Source organism: Microcaecilia unicolor, chromosome 1 (assembly GCF_901765095.1).
Source record: "Microcaecilia unicolor chromosome 1, aMicUni1.1, whole genome shotgun sequence".
Taxonomy (NCBI): domain Eukaryota; kingdom Metazoa; phylum Chordata; class Amphibia; order Gymnophiona; family Siphonopidae; genus Microcaecilia; species Microcaecilia unicolor.
The window spans coordinates 284,215,621-284,240,890 of NC_044031.1; the positions used below are offsets into that span (position 1 = coordinate 284,215,621).

Below are 25,270 nucleotides of genomic sequence, written 5' to 3' on the forward strand. Positions count from 1 at the left end.
TTTTTCTAACTGTGTAGGTCCCAGACTCCAGTCACGTCTGTCCTGCCTTCTCTTAGCTCTCTTTCCAGGGTCTCCAGTTCATTTCTTCTTTTCCTCTCTCATCCTGTCTTCTTCACTTCTAACACTACATCCATCTCTGACAGTGATCTTTTTCTTTCAGCTTTTTTCCTATTTTTCTGCCTCTGTCCATTTAAATTTCATTTATTCTTACTATCAAGCCTTCAACCTCCCTTTTTTTTCACCGCATGCACCTACTACTTTTCATATCTTTTCTTTATCCAGGCCCTCCCATTCCCCTTCTTATTCCTCAGTCTTTCATTTACTCTTCCATTTCTCCCTCTGCCATCCAACATCTTCTTTGCCTCTCTGTCCCCCTGTAGCAGTAGCACTGTCCCATTTTTCTCTTTTCCCCCTCCAGCATTACCCATCTCAATCTCTCTCTCTCTCTCTCTCTCTCTGTCTCTTCTTCCCCATCCAGCATTACCTCATTCTCTTTCTCTGTAAGTCTCCTGTCCCCATCCATCATTACCCTATGTCTCTCTCTCTCTCTCTCTCTCTTCTCCCCATCTATCATTACCCCACCTCTCTTCTTACTATCCAGCATTACCCCAATCTCTCTTGTTGTGTCTCTTCTCTCCATCCAGCATTACCTCCCTTCTCTCCCCTCCTCAATTTGCATTACCCCATCCAGCATTATCCCGTTCTTTCTCTTTCTCTCCCATCCAGCATTACCCTGTTTATGTTTCTTCTCTCTATCCAGAATTACCTGTTTTCTCTCTCTCTCTCTCTCTCTCCGTCTTTGTCTCTGTCGCTTCTCCTCCATTATCTCATTTCTCTTTCTCTGCTCCTCTCCTCTTCCCAAGCCATCAACCTCTTTCCCTTGTAGATACAGGCCAGAAGCAGTCAGTGTTTAAAACAATGCAAAGTGTGGGACCAGTTCCTTCCATGTGCCACTGCTTGCATTTTTACCTGCTGGCGGGGTGCCGCGCACCTGTCGGCTTCGCTCGTTCCATGCTCCCTCTGCCCCGGAACAGGAAGTAACCTGTTCCGGGGCAGAGGGAGCACGAAATGAGCGGAGCCGACAGGCGTGCGGCACCCCCCCCCCCCCCCCCCAGCGGCGGGCACCCGGGGCGGACTGCCCCCACCACCCCCCCCCCCCCTTGGTACGCCACTGCCAGCAGGAGAGAAGGGGAGGTGATAGTTAGGGCTGGGGAGGCTACGTTTCTTATACGGTGTGCCTATGCACATGCCCCAAAGCGAGTGCTGTACAGCTACGCAGGGCACTATGCAGAAAGTGGCACCATCACACTGGTCTTCTGCCACCTACCCACAGCTTTCTTCATCATGTGGGCAGAGGGAGAGATAGGGATGTGGGAGGATAATGTAGCTGGGCAGAAGATGAGAGGAGACAGAAGGAACGTTGGGCATAAGGAGAGTGAAAAGAAGGAGCAGCTGTGTTGGAGCCATTTCCTGTACTGAAGAAGGGGGTTCTGTGTCTGAGCTACCACCTCTGAAAAGGAATGGTTAATTTTAGGTTTTACATAGGGTACTGAATGGCCTAAGGATAGCCCTGCAAACATTAACTCTGTGGAGGAGTGGTCTAGTGCATGTCAAATCCCACTGTTGCTCCTTGTGATCTTGGGCAAGTCACTTAACCCTCCATTGCCTCGGGTACAAATTTAGATTGTGAGCCCTCCAGGGACAGTGAAATATCCAGTATAGCTGAATGTAACTTACCTTGAGCTACTACTGAAAATGGAGTGAGCAAAATCTAAATAAATAATCTCTGAGTTACTAGTACCCAATTATACCTACAGTTAGGAAGTTCTTTATAAAGCTAGACTTAAACTCCCCTGCTGCAGTTCAACTGCATGAATTGTTGTCCTATCCCCAGTAGAGATATAGAACAGTTTATAGCATTGTCCTATTGAATATCCAAATGTTTTGAGAAACAATTGCATGAAAGACCGTCTGTAAACTTGTACTGAATTACAGACATTGCTTGTTTTGTAAAACTCAGAGGTCAATACTCAAAAGCATAGACTGTGGCACTTGAATGGAACATTTTTGATGTACAAATCATTATTCAGCCAGTTAGCCATTAAAAAAAAAAACAGGCAGGATTTGTAGCATTGTGGAGGTGGTGCAACTTAGACCTATACGTTTTAGCAATGATATTCAGCTACTTAAGCATATAATGGTTGATATTCAACCTGTGGCAGTAAGTGGTTTGTAAGCTGCTTCCAGCTACAAATTGAACAACCCCATATATTCAATGCCAGGGCATGAGCGGTTCCCAGCATTGATATTCAGGGATGTTCTCCAATCTGGAAGTTGACTGGCCTATATTCTTATTCACTCTGCAAGGTGCCACAGAACTGCATTAACATAGACATCCCTCCCATTTATTTTTCAAAGATATTCTATTGCTTTCTTTCCTTATTATTGATATGCACAACATCACATTCTGCAATAATATGGCTGAAAATAATTCTCATTCAGAAGAATGATGGGAAAAATGACTTGCATTGCATTCTTGCCCCCCCCCCCCCCCCTGAACATTACCGAGAAATGCTGACGGTGAGACGGTTCCATTGCTACGGGATACCATGACGCTAATGCCCGTCTCTATGAATGGTACAGAGAAATCCACCACCTCCGAGCGCTCTTCATTAATGGTCAAGGATCCCACAGCCATGTAGGCACGCTTTGTTACCACCTGAAACAAAGAAAACATGGAGATGTATCATGGGAAGACTGATGCTGGGAGCAGTGGCTTGAGGGAACAGATATGATGACTTCCCAGGAGATTCAATTCACCGTGCATATCCTGAGAGTACCCTGGAATACTGGGATATAGAACCTACTTTGATTGACTGATTGTCAACATTCTGTTTACCTCACGTGTCAGAGATGAGATTAGATCACTGATGCAAACAGAGTGCTCATCACAGTGCCAATGTGTACCAGAGATTTACATTTCCTGTTCTTAATTCCTTGCTGGGTTAAGAGCTCTTGGATCTTCCATCTGTCAGAAGCACACAGAGAACCAAAACATACACACACACACAAACATAAAAACAAATATACACACAAAGAGCATGGCATCCACGCTTTTACTCACACAAATTAAACACACACACAGATGTACATTCACAAACAAAATACACACACACAAACACAGATGCACATATACTCACACACACACACATGGATTGAAAATAATTTCATGTGACATGCTCCACATATTTTCCTTACCTTGGCCGCCACCCTTACATTGTGCTGCCACATCCCTATCCCTGCTGAACTGGCTCTTAATGATTCAAATGTATATTTTATTTTATTTTTTGTAACCAAACTATTATAGTTTTCTTAATGGGGAACAATTTTATAATCTAGGCCAATGTTCTTCAATGTAAGGCCAGAGGTGGCTCCCATTCACCCTGTGGCTCATGACTCTTTCCTCTGTACACAAACTTCCCAACACCTTTTCCTCAGACCTACTTCTTGCATTGCTCCATAACAATAAGTTTTGTACCACTCAGCTCTTTGGTGAATTTGAGCTATGTGCTGCCCAAAATACCTCTCTGGTCTCATAAGACTGAGAGAGCACCACACAGTTCAAAGTTACTAAGAGCTGTATGGTGCTGGAAGAAAACAGAAAGGTTGTTAAAAGATGACACCACAAACAAGCTTCCAAAGTAAAAAGGGAGATTAAAAACTGGAGTGGGAGAGAGAGACAGCTTGACGGCGATAGGGGTGGAGACAGGAAAGTGGAGGTTGATAAAGTGTGTGCTGCTTTGTTCAGTAATGGTCTTGGCTCTCACACTGAACTTTTTTGAAAGTGGCCCCCGCTTGAAAAATAGCGAAAATCTCTGATCTAGGCATTTACGCACATGATACCCACATACATGTGTAGAATGATAGCATTTACATATGCATGTTCACACCTATGCATGCAACATACTATCTTAGCACTATTCTCCAAATACCCGCTTAATTCACATCGAGTGTTTTTGCCGGGGGGGGGGGGCATACCCAGAGGCAGCACATGAGCAGGACATATGCAGGGCTCCCACTTATAACTTGCACAATGCTTAAGTTATGTGCAGACCTGTCACTTTTAGGTAATCACATGGCTGGTGAAAGTGAATGTTAGGTGCGTAGATGCCCGATTGATACCTGTCTGCATTCCTTATAGAATAATCTCCTATTGTGTGCCCTCTGGATGCCTAATTCTAGTGTTCTGTTATAGAATTGCCCTACATGTGACTGATCTGTGTAATTTGCTACTGGTTGCAGCTAGTGATGATGATCATGGTAGTACCCATGACCATGGGCTGATGGCACCCTCTGGTTAAACTGTAAAATAAATTCTTCAAAAGCTGTTGAAAGTGACATTTATTGTTTGATTTTATTATCTCACTGGGTTTAATTCGATTATTCTTTTCAAGCTGACAAAATGTTTGGATACTGCTCCATTCAGACTGCTCCCCCTCTCTCCCAGAGACACAGCCAGAGACAACAAAAATATGCACATGCACACACAGGCAGAAGGGATGGAAAGCATTCCAAGAGTTATGCTCCGCATGCTTTCCCCACTCTTTACATATCCAACCATGACATACTGGAACCACAATTCAGAGCTTAGCACGCATTGATACACAAATGCTATCCTTGGGCCACAAGACCATGGGAGCTTTGTAATTCTGTTTCCAAACTACAGTAACTGAGTGTATAATGGCATGATATAACTAATGAAGTAAGCAGCCACATAAAGGCACTCCACAGGCCTGATTGTTCCTCAGTGATTTTTATTCCCAGAAGGATTCCTTTTGGAAGGTAAATTATTCAGTTTTGCAGAAAGTCAGAGGTTGCTACCTGGCACAATGAGCCCTCTCTATTTTTTCAACCATCCGAGAGACAGGAGCATGGAATGAGAAACAGCCCCACCAGTGTTTGCTTTCCAGGGCTATATAGATTGAATAAACAAAAATCAGTCTATTTCCATTTTCAGTTCACAGATTATTCCATTACCAGTTCACTTTTTATGTTACATCTTCTCTTGTTGGTGCATACAGGATTATTTTCCATTCTTGTTTACCTCTCCTGATCTGGTCTGCTTGTAGCCTTGCTGTTAGGGCAGCACATATGTGGCGGATTAATAAACACATCCCTCCTCTGGTCTGCCAATTTGGAAAACGTAACACTAGGAACAGTGATATTTTATTATTCTACTGAAACCTTAGCAGTTCCTTAGCAACTCCTTAGGAATGAATTGAAGTGAAGCTTTACCTTTTGTGCAATATGCAGCCTGTGACATGCTCAGCTCATATCAAGTAAAAATGCTACTGCTGCAAATGATTTGGGAGTGCAGAAATGTTACTTTTCCAGGTCAAAGAAACAATACATGTAATTACTCTGAATGGCACAATATAATACAATACAATACGGCTTTTTATATTCTGCAATTGCCAGACCTAGAATACCCTGTTGTTACGGATGACAGCGTCCGTATGATCTCTTTCTGGATGATAAGGGTACCATACTGTAGAACGGCATCTAATGGACAGATGTGTTTCTTTGTAGGACTAAAATTGTTATCTTTTAGGAAGAGGGTTTATTATTCTCGTACAATATTTTCATTATATGACATACTATAATAATACCAGGGAACACCCACCAAGTGGGTGAACAAAAACACTACGACTGTGAAGAACAGTCAAAAGGAGTAGTGTATGTCACCAATAAGGCCTAAAAGCTCAGACATACGTAGATCAATCAGTGCAACTAGCAGTGGCGTACCAAGGGGGGGGGCGGTGGGGGCGGTCCGCCCCAGGTGCATGTCGCTGGGGGGGTGCCACGCGCCTGTTGGCTCTTCGTTTTCATGCTCCCTTTGCCCGGAACAGGTTACTTCCTGTTCCGGGTCAGAGGGAGCATGGAAACGAAGAGCCAGCGGCGTGCACACCGGGGGGGTTCATTCACCGGGGGGCGTCGCGCTGTTCCGGCAGGGGGCGCTGCACCCAGGGGGCGGGGCGCATCGGCGATCCGCCCCAGGTGTCAGCCCCCATTGGAACGCCACTGGCAACTAGCAATATAGTTTACATGATTCTATGCCCTTGCCAGTTTATTTATATTGGGAAAATGAAAAGAATGATAAAAACAACAATAATCGAACATCAAAGTAATATAAACAGAAACAATTATTCAGCTCCCTAGTAGACCATTGGCAATCTGCAGCACATATGATAGATTATTTAACATTTTTTGACTACAGTTCTTTTATGGCAATTGACATGGGAAGAATGTAGAAAAAATATTGCTACAGGAAGAACAGAGACTTATTTTCTTTTTTCAGACATTAGTACCCAATGGACGTAATCTAGACATAGATTACACACCTTTCCTTTAGGACTACTACTTATAATTTCTATAGCGCTACTAGATGTACGCAGTGCTGTACACTGGACATAAAGAGACAGTCCCTGCTTGACAGAGCTTACAATCTAATTAGGACAGACAAACAAGAAATAAGGGGATTATTAAGGTGGGAATAAAAACATGAGTACTGAACAAGTGAGTAAGGGTTAGGGAGTGTTAAAAGCATCATCACAAACGTGGGCTTTTAGCCTAGATTTGAAGAAGGCCAGAGATGGAACTTGACGTACCGGCTCAGGAAGTCTGTTCCAGGCATATGGTGCAGCAAGATAAAAGGAATGGAGTCTAGAGTTAGCAGTGGAGGAGAAAGGTGCAGACAAGAGAAATTTACCCAGTGAATAGAGTTCCTGGGGAGGAGTGTAGGGAGAGATAAGAGTGGAGAGATACTGAGGAGCTGCAGAGTGAATGCACTTGTAAGTCAATAAGAGAAGTTTGAACTGTATGCGGAAACAGATAGGGAGCCAATGAAGTGACCAGAGGAGAGGGCTAATATGAGCATAGCGACACTGGTGGAATATAAGTCATGCAGCAGAATTTTGAACAGATTGAAGAGGAGAGAGATGGCTAAGTGGGAGACCTATGAGAAGCAAGGTGCAATAGTCTAAGTGAAAGGTGATAAAAGTGTGGATAAGGGTTCTGGTAGTGTGCTCAGAAAGGAAAGGATGAATTATGGTGATATTATAGAGAAAGAAATTACATGTTTTAGCAGTCTGTTGAATATATGCAGAAAAAGAGAGAGAGGAGTCAAACATGACCCCAAGGTTATATAAGCTGATGAGACAGGAAGGATGAGAGTGTTATCCACAGAGATAGAAAATGGAGGAAGAGGAGTGGTTGGCTTAGGGAGAAAGATAAGAACCTTGGTCATATTTAGTTTCAGATGGCGGTGAGACATCCAGGCAGCAATTTCAGACAGGCAGGCTGATACTTTGGACTGGATTGGCCTAGATTCCTGCTGAGATTTCTGGTGTAGAGAGGTAGCTCTGGGAGTCATCAGTATAAAGGTGATACTGAAAAACAATGGGATGAGATCAGAGTTCCAAGGGAAGAAGTATAGAAAGAGAAAAGAAGAGGTCCCAGGACAGATCTCTAAGGTACACCAACTGATAGTGAGATAGAAGTGGAGGAGGATCCACCAAAGTATACACTAAAAGTACAATGGGAGAGATAAGAAGAAAACCAGGAAAGGACAGAGCCCTGAAATCCAAGTGAGGACAGTGTATCAAGGAGTAGGCGGTCATCAACAGTGTCAAAAGCAGCAGATAGATCGAGAAGGATGAAGATAGAATAGAATAGAGACCTTTAGATCTGGCCAGGAACAGGTCATTGGAGACTTTAGCAAGCGCCATTTCAGTTGAATGAAGAGGGCGAAAGTCAGATTGAAGAGGATCAAGAATAGCTTGAGATGAAAGAAAGTCAAGACAACGGCGGTGAACAGCACGTTCAAGTATCTTGGATAGGACAGGGAGGAGGGAGATGGGGAGATAGTTGGAAGGACAGGTAGGGTCCAATGAAGGTTTTTTTAAGGAGTGGTGTGACTACAGCCTGTTTCAAGGCATCAGGAACAGTCGCAGTGGAAAGTGAAAGATTGAGGATATGACAGATAAAGGTGGGAATAGGATCAGAGGAACAGGTAGTTAGTTACAAGGAGGAAAGAAAATGTGTAGTTTCCTCTTTTTATACGTTCATTGTATATGATTTTAGAATTGAACAACACTACTTTTACTGTGTATAATTTTTATTAAGTTATTGCGAACAGTTTTTTATTAAGTTACAATATGTGTCATTGCAATGACATGTCTCTATGCATTACCATATGTTCAAGAGCAGCATCTTACATTATCTCATTTATATAATTTTAGGAAGAGATAAATAGTGTTATAATTTTCAGTCTTATAGCTTCCTAAGAGGCCCTATAATAAAGTAGCAGGAAGGCTAATGAGTGGGTAGCGCACGCCAGATCAGCACTACCGCCAGGGTAGTGCATGCGCCTGGCGGTAATTCCGAGTTTGGCACACGCTGAATCCCGTGGTAGAAAATATTTTTCTATTTTCTACCATGGGGGTGTTCCTGGTGGTAATTGGCAGCGTGGGCAGCAGTACGTGAACCCTTACCGCTAGGTCAATGACTGGCAGTAAGTTCTCAGGCCTTAAATAGTTGCGCACCCATTTCCCGGCTCATTAAAAAATGGCCTTCTTCCCAGCCATGGTACAAAGTGGCCCAACATGCGCCAAAAAGCTGCACCCACACTACTGCAGGCCACTTTTTACATCGGCTTTGTAAAAGGACCCCTAATATATTATCAGACATAGAGGGGCATAATCGAACGGGGACGACCATCTCTAAGGATGTTCCAGCAAAGGGGCAGGGAAACCCGTATTATCAAAATAAGATGGATGTCCATCTTTCGTTTCGATAATACGGTCGGGGACGCTTAGAGATGGTCATTCTCAGTTTTCGGCCATAATGGAAACAGAGGACGACCATCTCAAAAACGACCAAATGCAAGCCCTTTGGTCATGGAAGAAGTCAGCATTCATAGTGCACTGGTCCTCCTCACATGCCAGGACACCAACCAGGCACCCTAGGGGGCACTGCAGTGCACTGCAGTGCAGTGGACTTCACAAATTGCTCCCAGGTGCATAGCTCCCTTACATTGGGTGCTGAGCCCCCCAACCCCCCCTAAAACCCACTCCCCACAACTGTACACCACTACCATAGCCCTTAGAGATGAAGGGGGGCACCTACGTGTGGGTACAGTGGGTGTTGGGTGGGTTTTGGAGGGCTCACATTTACCACCACAAGTGTAACAGGTGGGGGGCGGGGAGATCGGCCTGGGTCCGCCTGCCTGAAGTGCACTGCACCCACTAAAAACTGCTCCAGGGACCTGCATACTGCTGTCATGGAGCTGGGTATGACATTTGAGGCTGACATAGAGGCTGGCAAAACAATTTTTTAATTTTTTTTTTAGGGTGGGAGGGGGCAGGTGACCACTGGGGGAGTAAGGGGAGGTCATCCCCAATTCCCTCCGGTGGTCATCTGGTCAGTTCGGGCACCTTTTGAAGCTTGGTCATGAAAAAAAAGGGACCAAGTAAAGTCGACCAAATGCTCGTGAGGGACGCCCTTCTTTTTTCCATTATCGGCCGAGGACGCCCATCTCTTAACCACGACCCGTCCTGCCTTCAGTACACTGCCGACACACCCCCATGAACTTTGGTCGTCCCCATGACGGAAAGCAGTTGAAGACACAAAAAGTCGGCTGTCGATTATGCCAATTTGGTCAACCTCGGGAGAAGGACGCCCATCTCCCGATTTGTGTCGGAAGATGGGCGTCCTTCCCTTTCGAGAATAAGTTAGATAGGGCCCTATTTACTAAGGTGTGCTAGTGTTTTTAGTGCACACTAAACGCTAGAGACACCCATATATTCCTATGGGTATCTTTAGCATTAATGCGCGCTAATTTAATGCTACAACCTATAGTGCAGCTTAGTAAACAAGGCTCATAGTTCTTAGTGGCTGTTTATTAATTCACTTTGGGTATGTTTACTAAGGTGTGTTAGCATTTCTAACACACCTTTAAATTGAAGGCGCATTACACACTAATGTGCCTATACATTTCTATGGGCGCGTTAGCGTTTAATGCACGTAAACCATTTACGCACGTTAAAAATGCTAACTCGCCCAGAGCGCACCTTAGTAAACATAGGCATTTCTGTTGTGCTGGTATAGTACTTATGTGCTGCCACTTTCTTGCATGTTGTCTTAGTTTCCTCATCCATTCCCAGCATAGCTTTATATGTATTTTTGTTACTGCTTTCACACCATATTCACTTTTTCATATTACCCTTTTTTTACCTATTCAACGGAGCCCTTTATCTTTATCAATTTTTTTGTCTGCACAGTTTAAAAGTCACATCTTCTTTGTCTTTAACAGGTTTGTTTTACACCTTCACGCTGGTTTTTAAGAAACCGTTTTATCAATATATTTTCCATTGTATCTTGATCTTCCTTCTTCAACTTTGTTGCCATAAAGGCATACATTTAGTTTATATGTTTTCATGCAATTATTTTATTTGAATGCTACATTCTGTGGCAGTACCTGTTTGCCTTCATGATGAACACGATTTAGTCCATTCAAGCATATTGTTTTAATGCACTGTGTTCTATGAACACATTATTCCATCTACTTTTCACATTAAGTGGTGTAGTTTTAAGTCTCTTGTTTTTAACATGTTGATATTTATTCATTGAAACATTGATTTTTTTAGGTGTTTTTTTTTTTTACTTGTTTTGGTACCATTGCCCCTTTTGTTTCTCTATGGGCAGCAGTTCTTAGTGCCGTCTACTTTACATTCTTCTTACCGTTCATTACTTGAATATTGGCACAGATCGCATGCGTGGCGTTCTGTTTCTTCGCCCCATTTTTGACCTTTTAATTACAGCTTGAAATGCTTTTCTGTTCTTTACTTGCACTGCATACTCACAGCGTTTGCTGGATTGTTTGTCATAAGTGCACTGACTGACTTTTTAAAGTTTGTTTTGTTTTCTTTGCTTTTTAGATTTCTTTTTTTTAATACTGAGAGATTGCTTTGATTTCTGTGAGATGTTCCCATTTGTTTCTAGTACTGTTATTTATTACTTTACACTATTATGCATGTCACATTTCTACACACCTCTTTTTAGGGATCCTTTTATATCCTGTTCTTCATGTGTTTTGAATTTTCTCTTTTAATATTATCGTCATAGTTATACATGGAGTTATATTTTCTTCACCAAGTATTTTATTTTTTTATTTGAACGCTAGACCTCTGTGGTTGTACCTGTTTGCATTTTTTGATGCAGAGTGATGTATTTTATTCAAGCAGCATTAGCATATGTTTTTGCACAATACACTTTTTTGAATGCACTGGGTCCTGTTTACAAAGGTGCACTTGCGTATTTAGCGTGCAATTAGCTGTGTAGATGCCAATAGGAATATTATGGGCATCCACATGGCTGCCACCTGGGGCAGATCGCCACTGCACACACCCCTAGGTGCAGCGTTGTCCCCCCCCCTCCCAAGGTGCAGTGTAGTCATCCCCCGGCACACCACCTCAAAACACTCCCCCCTCCCCGGGTGCATTGCTCCTTACCTCCTGTCAGCTCCGCCGGTTCCCTGCTTCCCTCTTCCCCGGAACAGGAAGTAGCATCAGAGGGTATAGGGAACTGGCAGAGCTGACAGCCATGCTGCTGCTGCTCCCTGCACTCCCCCCTCCCCCCCCCCCCCCCCCGCAGCGTGCACATACACATGCTCTTTTACCTCAAAGATCTTCCACTAAATGTTTTATCTGTGCATTCTACTTGTTTGCATATATTAGATTGTAAGCTTCTAGAAGCAAGAACTATCTATTGTATGTGACTGCAACATACTATGACCCTGATGCTCAAAGTAAACACGGATGCTAGAGGCCATTAGTGCCAGACTGGCGCACGCGTTTACCAGCACATGATGTTCAGAGGCACAGAGCATGGAAACAAAGGAGCAAGGGAAGGAATCGCTCAATGAGCTTGCAAATGCATGCTGATGAGCTCATTCACTATTCCTCCACAATGCTCAGTGGGCAGTGCGCCAAAGGCGCTCCTCCTATTGCAAATGCTATGGCAGCTCGGAGCTGGAATTAGGGTGTCTGGGCAGATGACTTGATGGACACCACACTAGAGAATATGCCATATTCCTTGCCTTTCAGCTACCCGAGAGAGAGAGAGAGAGAGCTGAGGAATTAGCAGAAGAAGAGAAGCCAAACAACTAGAAAGAAAAAGGAAGAGAGCCAAGCAATTAGCAGAAAAAGGACGAAGAGGGTTAGGACAGATAGCCGTCCAGGAAGTGCCATCAGCTGCTGCAGGGGCAACATGGAAGAGGATGCTTTACAAGACAAGGCAGTTCCTTACAGCAGCTAACCTTTCTCTTTACCTCTTCATCCACTTCAACCATACAGAACACTCTCCTCCTTGCTGGCCCCCACTCCTCCATGCAGGCTCTTTCTCCCTGTTTGACTTGGCATGTGCTCAAGAGATGTGTTTGACACATAGTTCTTGACGCATGAACCAGTCACAATTCTCCCGCGTTCCTCTCTAATGCTCAACACTATAAGTGCGCCTATGCATCTCACTAGCATTGAACATTAGGGAGTACAGATGTGCTGATCAGGTGGAATTTTTATGGCACTGTTCAGAACAGCGCTGGAGTTTTGATCATCGGGCCCTATGCAATTTTGCTAAAAGTGTTATTTTAATATATTAAAGACTGTTTTAAAATGCTTCCAGAAAAACTCTATGAGCAAATATGTTTGAAGAGATTCCTCAAGCGCAGAAGCTGAAGGCCCTACATGTTAATCAGGTACTCAGTAAAAGTTGTCCTTAGTAAATATTCTCCCTCATTCTGAGCCATCACTTCACCACCACCATGCACACTCGAATTTCCATCAACCTTGACCTACAGCAGATTTAAACTGGGCTTCTGGAGCCAGTGGATTAAAACATAATGCACAAGTATAAATGATCATTTTCAGTTCACTTTTCCCATCAATACCACCTTTGCCTTACTTTTCAATATTGCTTTCTAAATTCATTGAAGCAACTTGTATATTTTTTTTTTCTTAGATCAATAAAAGACTGAACCTACTTAACAAGAAGTTCTGGTGTTATACTAAAGATTGTCAGAAATGGTGATAGAGATCTATTGTCGATTTGGCAGGAAAAGTTGATGCATAGCAGGGGCGTATCTGCGTGGGGCCACAGGGGCCTGGGCCCCCGCAGATTTCGCCCTGGACCCCCCTACCGCCGTTAACCCTCCCCCGCCTACCGCCAACCCTTTCCCCGCCTACCGCGGTCACCTACCCCCGAGGTCCGCTCCCGCCGGTTTTTTAAAATATTACTTCAGCTGGCGGGGGACCCCAACCCCCGCCAGCCCAGCCGAGGTCTTTAACTTCTTCATCCTCGTGCTGTTCCTGCAATACATCCTTCCAGTTGGACGGAGTTTGACGTCGCAGCACGTTGTACGTGCAGGACGTCAACGTGCTGCGACGTCAAACTCCGTCCAACTGGAAGGATGCATTGCAGAAACAGCACGAGGATGAAGAAGTTAAAGACCTTGGCTGGGCTGGCGGGGGTTGGGGTCCCCCGCCAGCTGAAGTAATATTTTAAAAAAGCGGCAGGAGCGGACCTCGGGGGGTAGGTGACTGCGGTAGGCGGGGAAAGGGTTGGCGGTAGGCGGGGGAGGGTTAATGGCGGTGGGGGGGGTTATAATGTGCCCCCTCACTCTAGCCCCTGCCCCCCATACCACCGAACCTCAGATATGCCCCTGATAGCTTAAGCATGTTATGGGTTATTCAGAAGCCAAATGGAGATAGTAAGGGTTGAAAGCGCTGAAGACTTTTGGCCAGATATACTAAAGGATCTTCCCCACTTTGGGGGACATTTTATAAGGAGCTGCCTACTTTAGGCAACAAGAACATGTGTAAATGTCAGTATGCAGGTCATTCAGGTTCATATGTGCTAGCACAGTGGATTCCGCTTAATTGAGTTGGCCACATATTTGGCCCAAAACACAGAGAACGGAAAGAAAGTGCAATTGTAAAGGGACAACAGTTTCGCTTATTTGGGACAACGTGCCATTTATTTGGAGCAGTAACATACGTAAAACGTCATTGATACGTCATCAACCCCTGAAGTTTATATGGGCTGCCGTGTTTGCGTACATGTGCTGCTGCGGGGTGTATCGTGTTCCTTCTGTGGCATACGCTGAAAAAATGCCAAGGAAAGATCTAACGCTTGCAGACAAATTTGCCTTGCTAGAAGAATTGACAAAACAACGCCTTGAGTGAATTCCTTCAAAAAGGCGGTAAATAAATCCTAATATCTAAATAAAAAAAATAATTAATAAACCACCAAACACCAGTCAGTGCCAACTGGCAGAGATTGCAGGAGTGCCAAAATCCATAATAGCACACGTTGTATAACAGCAAACATGAAAGTGTGACAGTAAGGATCCCGATATAGAAAGAGACCCTGAATCAGTGGTTCTCAGTTGGTAAATGATATCCTTGAAGCTTTAGAAGAAAATTTGCTCACATATTCATGAACAGCAAAGAAGTCAGTTCAAAGATCGATCTTCTACAAGCGGTGCAGTTTATTGATGATAGCTGGCGAAATGTTAGCAGCACAACCATTCAGCATTGTTTTGCTCACTGTGGGTTTAAACACCTTGGAACGGACACACAGGATAAGACTGAAAATGAAAATGTTATGGATAATGAAATGTATGTTATGGAAGCACACCAGGTGGAAAACTACGAAGAGTTTTCATCGATTGGCAACAATCTTCAATGCTACAATGAAAGCAAGGCGTGTGAGGATGAAATCATTGATCAAATTTCATCCAAACGTATGAAGACTCAAGACTTCAGAAAAACAGGAAACTGAAGAGGATGATACAACTGAGCATGAACAAGTGACAAAACCAGGATGCCTTTATTTCTGGATTTAAACTTTTTTTTCTTGCAGGAAGGCAATGAAGACAGTCCGGTTACGCTCTAGAGACCTGTGCTGATTTTGTCCAGCTGCAATCAATGAAGAGAGCTCGCCAAGGTATGCTTGATCGATACTCCAACATTAATACTGTTTGAATGAGAAACTTTTCTTTTAATACAGGCAAATTAAATGTTTTCTTTTCCTTTATTTCAACTTTTGTGTTACTGAACAATATAAAATTTGAAATTAAACTGTACTGTACTGCTTGTTTTCATCCACTTTAGTGTTTGGACAATAAATAATTGTTTTGACTTATCACTTGTATTGACACTTTTTTTCAACGGTAATTTGTCAACTTCGTTTTTCGGTGCAGCCACTTAATTGGGGCAATGTAGCATAGTCCCGATGTGTCCCAATTAACCGTAAACCACTGTATGTATTTCTGTATAGTTATCCATAGCAGTCCCATTTGTTCTATTTTCTCACTAGGTGGTCTATTTGTGTTTAAGGGTCCAGTGTAATATTTACAGTGCTGCCTTTTCACAGATAAAGTTGTTGCTTTTTGAGTCCTGGGAGTTTGTTCTGTTATGGTATGCTAAGGTTCTAAGAGCCCCTTTTACAAAGCTGTGATAAAAGGAGCCCTGCGGTAGCATCAGCGTATGGCTTTGCTGTGTGCCGAGGCCCCCTTTACCACAGTGAGTAAAGGCTTAAAAAAAAAAAGGAAATGGCCATATGGTAAGTGAACCCACTTGCCTCATAGCCATTTCCCGGGGGAGCCTTTACCACCACCTATTTAGGAGGCAGTAAGGGCTCCTGCACTAGCCTGGTGGTTGTGCCAGATTGCCACATGGCAAAGTGATAGTACAGGTACTGTGGCTTTGTGAAAGGGCCCCTAAATGAGGTTTTTGTACAGGTTTGTGTATATAGTGTTTTGCAAGGCAGGGATTGTATGTTGGCCATACTGAAGGGACATCAAAACTTTAATATAGTTTTTAGTTTGTTATAATAAAGATTTTCAGGATCTGATGTTTGTTGAGGTGCTTATCATTATAGAAAAATTGTGTCTGATTAGGTTTATATTATGAGACACTGACTCTTCAGGAGTCTTTAAATACAGTTGAATTTGTATCCACAGAAGTGTTTGTGGGTGGGTTAGTGTTGGTTAAATGCTTAAAATAATTAAGTTAAAATATGTAACCTGTCACCGATGACATAGAAATACATTTTTAGGTTCAGATGAAGGCATTGCTTGTCAATAAAAGTAGCCAGCAGCCCTTCCCCAGGCCTCAGTCCATTCACCATCATGCCAAATTTATACCCCAAATGCACCACAAAACCTCACTCATTGGCCTTCACTCTCACTCTTTGGGATGGGCCATCCTAGGCATCTCTGCACTCTGGTCTAGCATTTCCCTTCCTTCCCCTCCCCTGGTCCAGTGACTTCCTTACCCCTCATCCCCACTGCTTTCGGCAAATAAGAAAGTGATAGTAAGGTGTGGAGCTGCTATCTAGGCCACAGGACTGATGGCTCTGCTGGTCCTGACCCCTTCTGTCATGGACTTCCTGATTCTGAGGGGCAGAACCAGCAGAGTCATCAGCGGCATGGCCTAGACAATGGCTCTGCACATTTATGCCATATTTTTTGTCAGGGAGCTAAAGAAGCTATGCCATTGAACTGGGGAGGGGGGGGGGGGAGCCCATCCACAAACGCTTGCCCAGGGTCCCATAGGTGCTGCTGACATTAGCTGTACCCCGCTGCTTACCTCACCAATCATTCCATTCCATGTGCCATTAATCTTCTTCCCATGCTTTCCATTGGTGACTAGGTAAAGGTTATAGGTGAATTTGACAGTTTTGGCAATCTTCTTCAGGATGTCGATGCAGAAGCCCTTGCAGCATCTCTTGATGTAGTTTCCTCCCTCTTCTGTCTTATTACTGATTAATCAGAGCAAAGAAAGAGTTAGGAGTGGACAGATAAAATCTGTTCATCATCTTCATTTTATTTCATTTATATCACTGTGCATATCACTGGAAAAACCTCAGTTAGGATATTTTGCTGATATTCAAAATGATTCAATTGGCCACAAACAGCTGCTGACTAGTTAAATTGCTTGTTCGGGATATCTGCTAATTTTCAGCAGTGCTGAAAATGAGCGATTAGTGCCTAAGTGAAAGTTGGCTGTTCTGGGGGCACAATCAGCACTTGGCTGGTTAAGTGCCGGTATTCAGCATTTAACCAGTCAGTGTATCCACATAAATAGGACCGCATAAAAGTCAGTCCTATCTTTGTGCAGCAACCCAGGCCGGTTAAGTTCTGAATATTGACTTAAATGGCTATGTGTTAGCCGGCTTCATATAAACCAGTTATTTGATGACAAAGCCTGGACACGGCCTGTCACTGAATATCCAGGAATAACACCGGCAGCAGTCAGCAAGACCCTCACCGGCTGAATATTTACCCCTACATTTCGAAAGAACATAAAACAAAGGCAGTACAGAGCATGAACTGTGAACTAAAAAGCAACATTTGATCTATTGTTATGTTTGGTCGTGAGCCCTTGGACCTAGGCCAGGGGTAGGCAACTCCGGTCCTCGAGAGCCGCAGGCAGGTCAGGTTTTCAGGATATCCACAATGAATATGCAGGAGATAGATTTGCATACCATGGAGGCAGTGTATGCAAATCAAGTTCATGCATATTCATTGTGGATATCCTGAAAACCTGACCTGCCTGCGGCTCTTGAGGACCGGAGTTGCCTACCCCTGACCTAGGCCAAGGCCTAGGCCAGACTTAGGCCGAGGCATAAGGCAGACTGAACCCACACAAGTACAGAGACTAAAGGCTACAAAGCCCAACACGCTCAGGGAGACCAGAAAGGAAAGATAGAACACTCATATTGGCCGCAAGGCCAAACTGGAACCCCACACAAACATGAAGGAAAGGATAAAAGAAAAGAACAAAGTCCCAGAAGGGAATACTAACTAGGCCACACACACTGCACAAAATACAGTTACCAACGAAAGGTCACAAGACCAAACACACATGTACAAATAGTACCAACAAGAGCAAATAGAAGGTAAAAGGGAAACCACAGAGAGAGGCAGCTCAGGGCTGTGCCACACAGCTAAGCAGAAGAGCAGCCCAAAGAGGAATCAAATAACAGATTCAGTGAGTAAAGTGTAAAAGGGAAACCACACAGAGAGGTAGCTCAAGGCTGTGCCACACATTCTAAATAGAAGCGCTAACAGGAGAGCAATTCACACAAGTTCAAACAAGAACCACACACATAAAGGGGTAAAGGGAAGCCTCACAAAGAAGCAGCTCAGGGCTGTCCCACAAACCCCGAATGGAAGATCTAACAGGAGAGCAATTCACGCAGGTTCAAACAAGAACCACATACACAAAGAGTTAAAAGGAATCCTTACAGAGAAGCAGCTCAAAGCTGAGCTACAACACAATTAGATGGAGGAGCAAACTCACACAGACACAAACTGCAAATAGAGAAGGAAAAGGGTTAAAGGCAAACCACACAGAGAAACAGTTCAGAGCTGAGCTACAGCATGAGGAGCACACTCCCCACAGCCTCAAATAGCAAATGGAGGAAGTAAAGGGTTAAAGATTAACCACACAGAGAAAGAACTCACATTGTGCCGCATGCACAGACAACAGAGAAACACAAGGTAAGCTCACAGCTGAGAGAATTAATGCTAGAGCATCCTCTGCAAGTAGAGGTAGGCTTAAATAGGGTTTGGCAGCTGACATCATCTGCCTCAGATGTCATCCCAATCCCTGACAAGCCAATCAGGACCAAGACCCTGTCGTTACCATGCTTGTCCCAGCAGGATCATAACATCTATACTGGGTCAATATTTAAACTTCACAATAGGTATTTCTTTTAAACACCAGCCATGGCATGTACACATATACCCAAATATTCAGCATTGGCTGATTGTTATCTGGAATTTGGCACTGAATTCCGTGGTGTGATGGATTCTTTTTTACTGTCCCAAATTATCCAGAACTTTCTGAATTGTCTGAATAACAGTGCTGAATATCGTCACTATATTACTACTACTACTATTATCATTTCTATAGCACTACAAGGCATACGCAGCGCTGTACACCATACACAAAAAAGACACTATATGGATAATATGCTGCTCCACTCAGGCTCCTCCCCCAGACTGTTCTGTTACTATCTAGATGGGTGGTCTGCAATGACTTTTAGCCACATTATATGGATAATGGAATTGTAAATCACTGACTGGCCCCCCAATGAATCCAAGTAAAAGCTGCTGCTACTCAGATGTGCTTTCAAATATCAGACCCAAGTATTTATGTATATATCAGACAGAAGAAGAAGTAGGAAGAATATGTCAGATATTCAAATACATTAAAAAATGTAAACGATGAACAAGAAGTGATTTTTCACTCGATAGGAAGATCTAGAACAAGGGCTCAAGATATAAAGCTAAAAGGGATAGATTCAAGAGTAACATAAGGAAATATTCTTCACAAAATTATAGCCAATGTATGGAACAGCCTCCCACTGGAAGAGAGAAAAATTGTACTTGAATACAGGAAAGAACTGGTCAAACATACAGGGGAAGAGATAGGAAATAGCAGGAAAAGAGAAGAGAGGGCACTGGGATTTCCACCTCAAGTTCAGTCTCAGAACTTTCTCCACTGGACATGGACTTGGCGTTTCATGATCTTGTTCAAAGGCACTCTTACCATACAGTGAGACCATAAAACAGTACAATGGAATAAAAACCCTATCACCTTTCCTGAAGGCTCTTTTTTAAAATGGGCTTTTAACCTTTTTTAATGTTTTTTTTTTTTTTTTTTCAAGTTTGAAGTGTACCTCGTTTCAGCTGTCAGTCACTCTCAGGAGGGGACTTTTCAGTGCTTTAAAAGAAACACTGCAGCTCATGTAGAAATACTTTTCTTGCTTTCTGGCAGGTTATTTTGCTGTGCAGCCTTCAGGAAAGGTGCGTTTTATGGCTTTTATTCCATTTGTGCTGTTTTAGGGTCCCTTTCTGTATATTTGTGGCTAGCTTACATTTCTTTCTAAAGTGTACCTTTGGTCCAATTATTTTTAAATGTTTGTGCATCTTGCTGGGTTCAAAACCCCTGGTGTTTTACTGGCCCTTTAATAGCCGCAGTAATACGATGGCATTTAAGTTTGATGTTTTAGCTGCCAGTTATTCAGAGCTAAGTGATTGTGCCTTAAGCTTCTAAAAGTTAATTGAGTTGGTACTAATGGCATGTTTTTTTATATTTTCAGTTTTCATTGGTGGTGGTACAAGACAGTCCTGCAGTACTTTTGTTTATGATATTACTTTATTTAGGGCCTCTTTTACCAAACCAATAGCGCAGATGATCACTCTTGAGGTATATAAATAATGCTGCTTGCATTCAACCTTGTAAGCAGCATTAATCTACCATTCTGGGAGCATCCATCCACAAAGCCATGGCCTGATGCCCTGGGGCACTTCTTAAAGCAGTCGGTCAAAGAGGCATTGAGCTCTCCCCGGGTACTCCCAATCAGACCCCTATTCTGAAGCCCCCCCCCCCCACCTCAAATATGTTCGCCCCAGTTGGATGACTTATCCCTAATTCAAGCCCCTCCACCTAGAAGCCCTGTTAATGAAATCCCCCCCCCCAACCTGGAAACCACCTCGGTTTAAGGCCCCCTGACCTTAAACCCACAGTTCAAGGCCCTCCCAACTGAAGCCCCCTCATTTAGTCAATGGCCCCCCACCTTCCCATAGCCACCCTTGGACAAATGCGAATGCCATTGGCTGAATAGGGAGGGCTCCAGAGCTGGAGGATGTGTGGGTGTAAGGTCTTCAGGAGGAGGGATCTGATGGGAGGGGTGTTGGCAGGGATCTCACTGCCTCTTTGCCTGGCTACTTTAAGAAGTGCGCAGGAACACTGGGCCACAGCTTGCACATATGGACTGTTTTTTTATTATACCCTCTTTGAGATAACTATTGATATATAACTTTTTTAATTGTTTCAGTTTTACCTGGGTGCAGTGGCAGTATTTCACCTTAAGTGTATATAACAATACCTTGACTGGTTCCTAAGACACCTTTTAATGTATTTATTTATGTTATGTGTATAATATATATATTTTTTATGTATTGATCTATTACTGCCTCCACTGCATGCAAATCCCTCTTCTGAGTATTCACTGTGGATATCCTGAAAACTTGACCAGCTGGGGTGCCTCCAGGATCAGGTTTGGGAACCACTGAATTATATCAACTTTGATATAGGGCTGGATTAAGTCACAGGTAAAATAAGCATAATCAGAAATGCTCAGGTGGCTCTGATTGCCAACTGATTTTTTCTGGACTGTATAGATTTTTGCATTAATGTCCAGAAATCAGAAGGATGACTAGAGTGCCTGACCATTCTCCAGATTTTAGACCTCTATCTTCAGCTTTTTAGTCCTTCCATATGTGCGACTGAGCCTGCCTTACCACTTCCAGTGTCATTAACAGTGGACTGTGGGTAGGATCCAGCCAGTGGGGAAGGTATTGACAGTCACAGGAAGGGAGGCAAGCGGATCTTTTGCATGGAGGAGGAATCTGAGATCTGAATGAGCCACTGGTCTGACCTTGGGCAGAGCCAATGATTGTCTTCAGGGAAGGGGAGGGTGCTGAGAAGAGGTGAAATGGGAGAAAGATATGAGGTGAAGGGGTGCTGCAAGCTGACAACTGCAAAAACTTTACATGAGTCAATATAATTCCAAGTTTTTATATTCTGCTTTATCCTGAAAGGTGCGGAGCGGATTACAATAAAAAAGAACAATCATATCAGATAATAACTATGTACAAATTTGAATCACAATGAGGGGCATAATCGAAAGGGGCGCCCAAGTTTTCCTGAGGACGTCCTCGCAGGTCGTCCCGGTGAAGGGGCAGGGAAACCCGTATTATCGAAACAAGATGAGCGTCCATCTTTCGTTTTGATAATATGGTTGGAGACGCCCAAATCGCAAAATTTAGGTCAACCTTAGAGATGGTCGTCCCTGATTTTCGGCCATAATGGAAACCGAGGACGCCCATCTCAGAAATGACCAAATCCAAGCCCTTTGGTCATGGGAGGAGCCAGCATTCATAGTGCACCGATCCTCTTGACATGCCAAGACACCAACTGGGCATCCTAGGGGGCACTGCAGTGGACTTCAGAAATTGCTCCCAGGTGCATAGCTCCCTTACATTGGGTGCTGAGCCCCCCAACCCCCCTAAAACCCACTACCCCCAACTGTACACCACTACCATAGCCCTTATGGGTGAAGGGGGGCACCTACATGTGGGTACAGTGGGTTTCGGGTGGGTTTTGAAGGTCTCACATTTACCACCACAAGTGTAACAGGTAGGGGGGATGGGCCTGGGTCCAGCTGCCTGAAGTGCACTGCACTCACTAAAACTGCTCCAGGGACCTGCATACTGCTGTCATGGAGCTGGGTATGATATTTGAGGCTGGCATTGAGGCTGGAAAAATATTTAAAAAAATTTTTTTGAGGGTGGGAGGGGGTTAGTGACCACTGGAGGAGTGAGGGGAGGTCATCCCCGATTCCCTCCGGTGATCATCTGGTCATTTAGGGCACATTTGTGTGGCTTGGTCGTAACAAAAAAAGGACCAGGTAAAGTCGTCCAAGTGTTTGTCAGGGACACTCTTCTTTTTTCCATTATCGGTGGAGAACGTCCATGTGTTAGGCACGCCCCAGTTCCGCCTTTGCTACGTTTCCGACATGCCCCCGTGAACTTTGGTCACCCCCATGACAGAAAGCAGTTGAGGACGCCCAAAATCAGCTTTCGATTATGCCGATTTGGGCGACCCTGTGAGAAGGATGCCCATCTTGCGATTTGTGTCGAAAGATGAGTGCCCTTCTCTTTCAAAAATAAGCCTGAATGTATAATAACGATGATGGGCAGACCTGACGGGGAAACTCACTGGTGAGCATGAGTTGCACAACACCAGAAGGGTGTACGTGTGTTTGAAGAGCAATAAATGTGTGTGTTTGTCTTTCTCTGGTGGGGCCAAAACCACATAGAGCTTTCCTTTCAAAATCTGGGCTGTGGCAGTGCATTGGTACAAAGAAGCTCATGTGCTTGCTAAGTAGAAGAAAGCTTTCATTAGGGAGTTTTCTATTAGCTATCAGCGTAAATTCCTTCTACTGCCTTCACTTGGGCCCAGAAAAGCATGCTTGCCTATGTTGCAACACAGTGTTTAATTGGCCCTGTTTTGACAGGCTAATCCAGTCCTAGTTTTCCCAAACTTAATTCAATTGTATCTAAGACTGAGACTTTTGTTAAGAATAAACAGGACCACAAGTGGGATTGGGATTTTAAGCGTCAGCACTGGAGGAACTTGTCAAGATTGATAGTGAGACACATGCACGGGAGTGGAAGAGTAGCCCTGAGAACCAGGGAAACTGTTTTTTTTTTTTCCACTGCAGCTCCTTGTGACTCTGGGCAAGTCACTTAACTCTCCATTACCCCATGTCCAAAATAAGTACCTGTATATATAATATATAAACCACTTTGATTGTAACTACAAAAAGGCAGTATATCAAATTCCATCCCCTTTCCGTTTCCCTACATAGGTACAAAAACTTAGATTGTGAGCCCTCTAGGGACAGAGAAAGTACCTGCATATAATGTGTACAGCGTTGCATATGTCTAGTAGCGCTATAGAAATGATTAGTAGTAGTAGTATAGCATGCAGGTTCGAAGCCTACAACACATACAAAAGTAAGCAGATTTCAGAAAATCTCAAACAGAACGTGAAGAGAAGCATGACCTTGCATCATTATGGTTACTAGGTTTTAAGTTACTGGGCTTTACCCAGTACACTAGCTTAGAAGTAGACCAAAGTTTGCTGATGAGTATTTATAAAAAAATAAAATGGTGAGATTTATTTCTAGAACAGCATCTTCTTTTTCCTGTTGGCGTTTGAATTAAGATCTTTCAGAACGTAACTGTAAAACAGGTAACAATTTGCAATCTGCTTTCCGATCCACTCGGGGCCTCTGCTCAAGGTGCCGCGCGCCATTAGGCGCGCGAAAGCTTTCCTTCTAATAAGTTCTGGGAGAAGAGGATATTTCTCTGGTAAGTGAACAAATTTTGCTTGTGCTTTCGGAACTTGAAGATTGGGGTTTAAAGGAGGAACTGTAAGTTAGTGATAGGCTGATATCCTTAATACTTAGCAAGTTTTAAATTACGGAAAAACTAAAAAAACACTAAGATGGAGTCAGCAGTCCAGCAGCGAGAGGGGTGCTATCCAGTCTTTTGCATTGAGTGTCACATGTATGATTATCTCCCAATTGGTGAGGTGTCATATGTGTGTGCCCGATGCAAAGAGCTCCTAGCTCTCAGAGAACGTGTCCGTTCTCTAGAGGCTAGAGTAGCAGACTTGATGGAGCTGAGGGAGACAGAGAGGTACATAGAGGAGACCTACAGGGATGTTGTAGAGAAGTCCCACCTCCAGTCAGGTAGCCCCTGTGCTACCTTGGAGGAGGGAGGTCTCCTAGAAGGAGAGCATCACCCTGGTGAAGTAGGAAGTACTCCTGTAGCCAGGACCTGCCCACCAGGGGATGTATTATCCTTTCGCACCGAGGATATATCTCCAAATGTTGCCCGGGAGGGAAAGGTTAGGACAGCTGTTGTACTTGGTGATTCGATCATTAGGCATATAGATAGCTGGGTGGCTGGTGGACGTGAGGATCGCCTGGTGACTTGCCTGCCTGGTGCGAAGGTGGCGGACCTCACGCGTCACCTAGATAGGATTTATATAGTGCTGGGGAGGAGACGGCTGTCTTGGTACATGTGGGTACTAATGACATAGGAAAATGTGGGAGAGAGGTTCTGGAAGCAAAATTTAGGCTCTTAGGTAGAAAGCTGAAATCCAGATCCTCCAGGGTAGCATTTTCTGAAATGCTACCTGTGCCACGCGCAGGGCCCAAGAGACAGGCAGAGCTCCAGAGTCTCAATGCGTGGATGAGACGATGGTGCAGGGAGGAGGGCTTTAGATTTGTTAGGAACTGGGCAACATTCTGGGGAAGGGGGAGCCTATTCCGAAAGGATGGGCTCCATCTTAACCAGAGTGGGACCAGGCTGCTGGCATCGGCGTTTAAGAAGGAGATAGAGCAGCTTTTAAACTAGAAATGGGGGGAAGGCCGACAGTCGCTCAAAAGAGCATGGTTCGGGATAAGGTATCTTTCAAAGATATCACCATAACAGGGAAGATAGAGTATCCTGATAGTGAGGTTGCAAAAGAGATTGTAGTAGATCGGGTATCTTTAAATA

At 44.0% G+C, this 25,270-nt stretch overlaps 1 protein-coding gene across 1 annotated transcript in view; it reads right to left on the reverse strand.

Annotated features, from left to right (window-relative positions):
• The window catches only part of GRIN2B (glutamate ionotropic receptor NMDA type subunit 2B), an 854,212-nt gene that overhangs the window by 67,600 nt on the left and 761,342 nt on the right, over positions 1-25,270 (reverse strand). Inside the window, exons 5-6 of the mRNA XM_030207195.1 lie at positions 16,710-16,881; positions 2,566-2,719 (exon numbers count right to left, since the gene is read on the reverse strand). Coding sequence (XP_030063055.1) covers positions 2,566-2,719; positions 16,710-16,881 — 326 coding nt within the window. The remainder of the gene's footprint in view (positions 1-2,565; positions 2,720-16,709; positions 16,882-25,270) is intronic.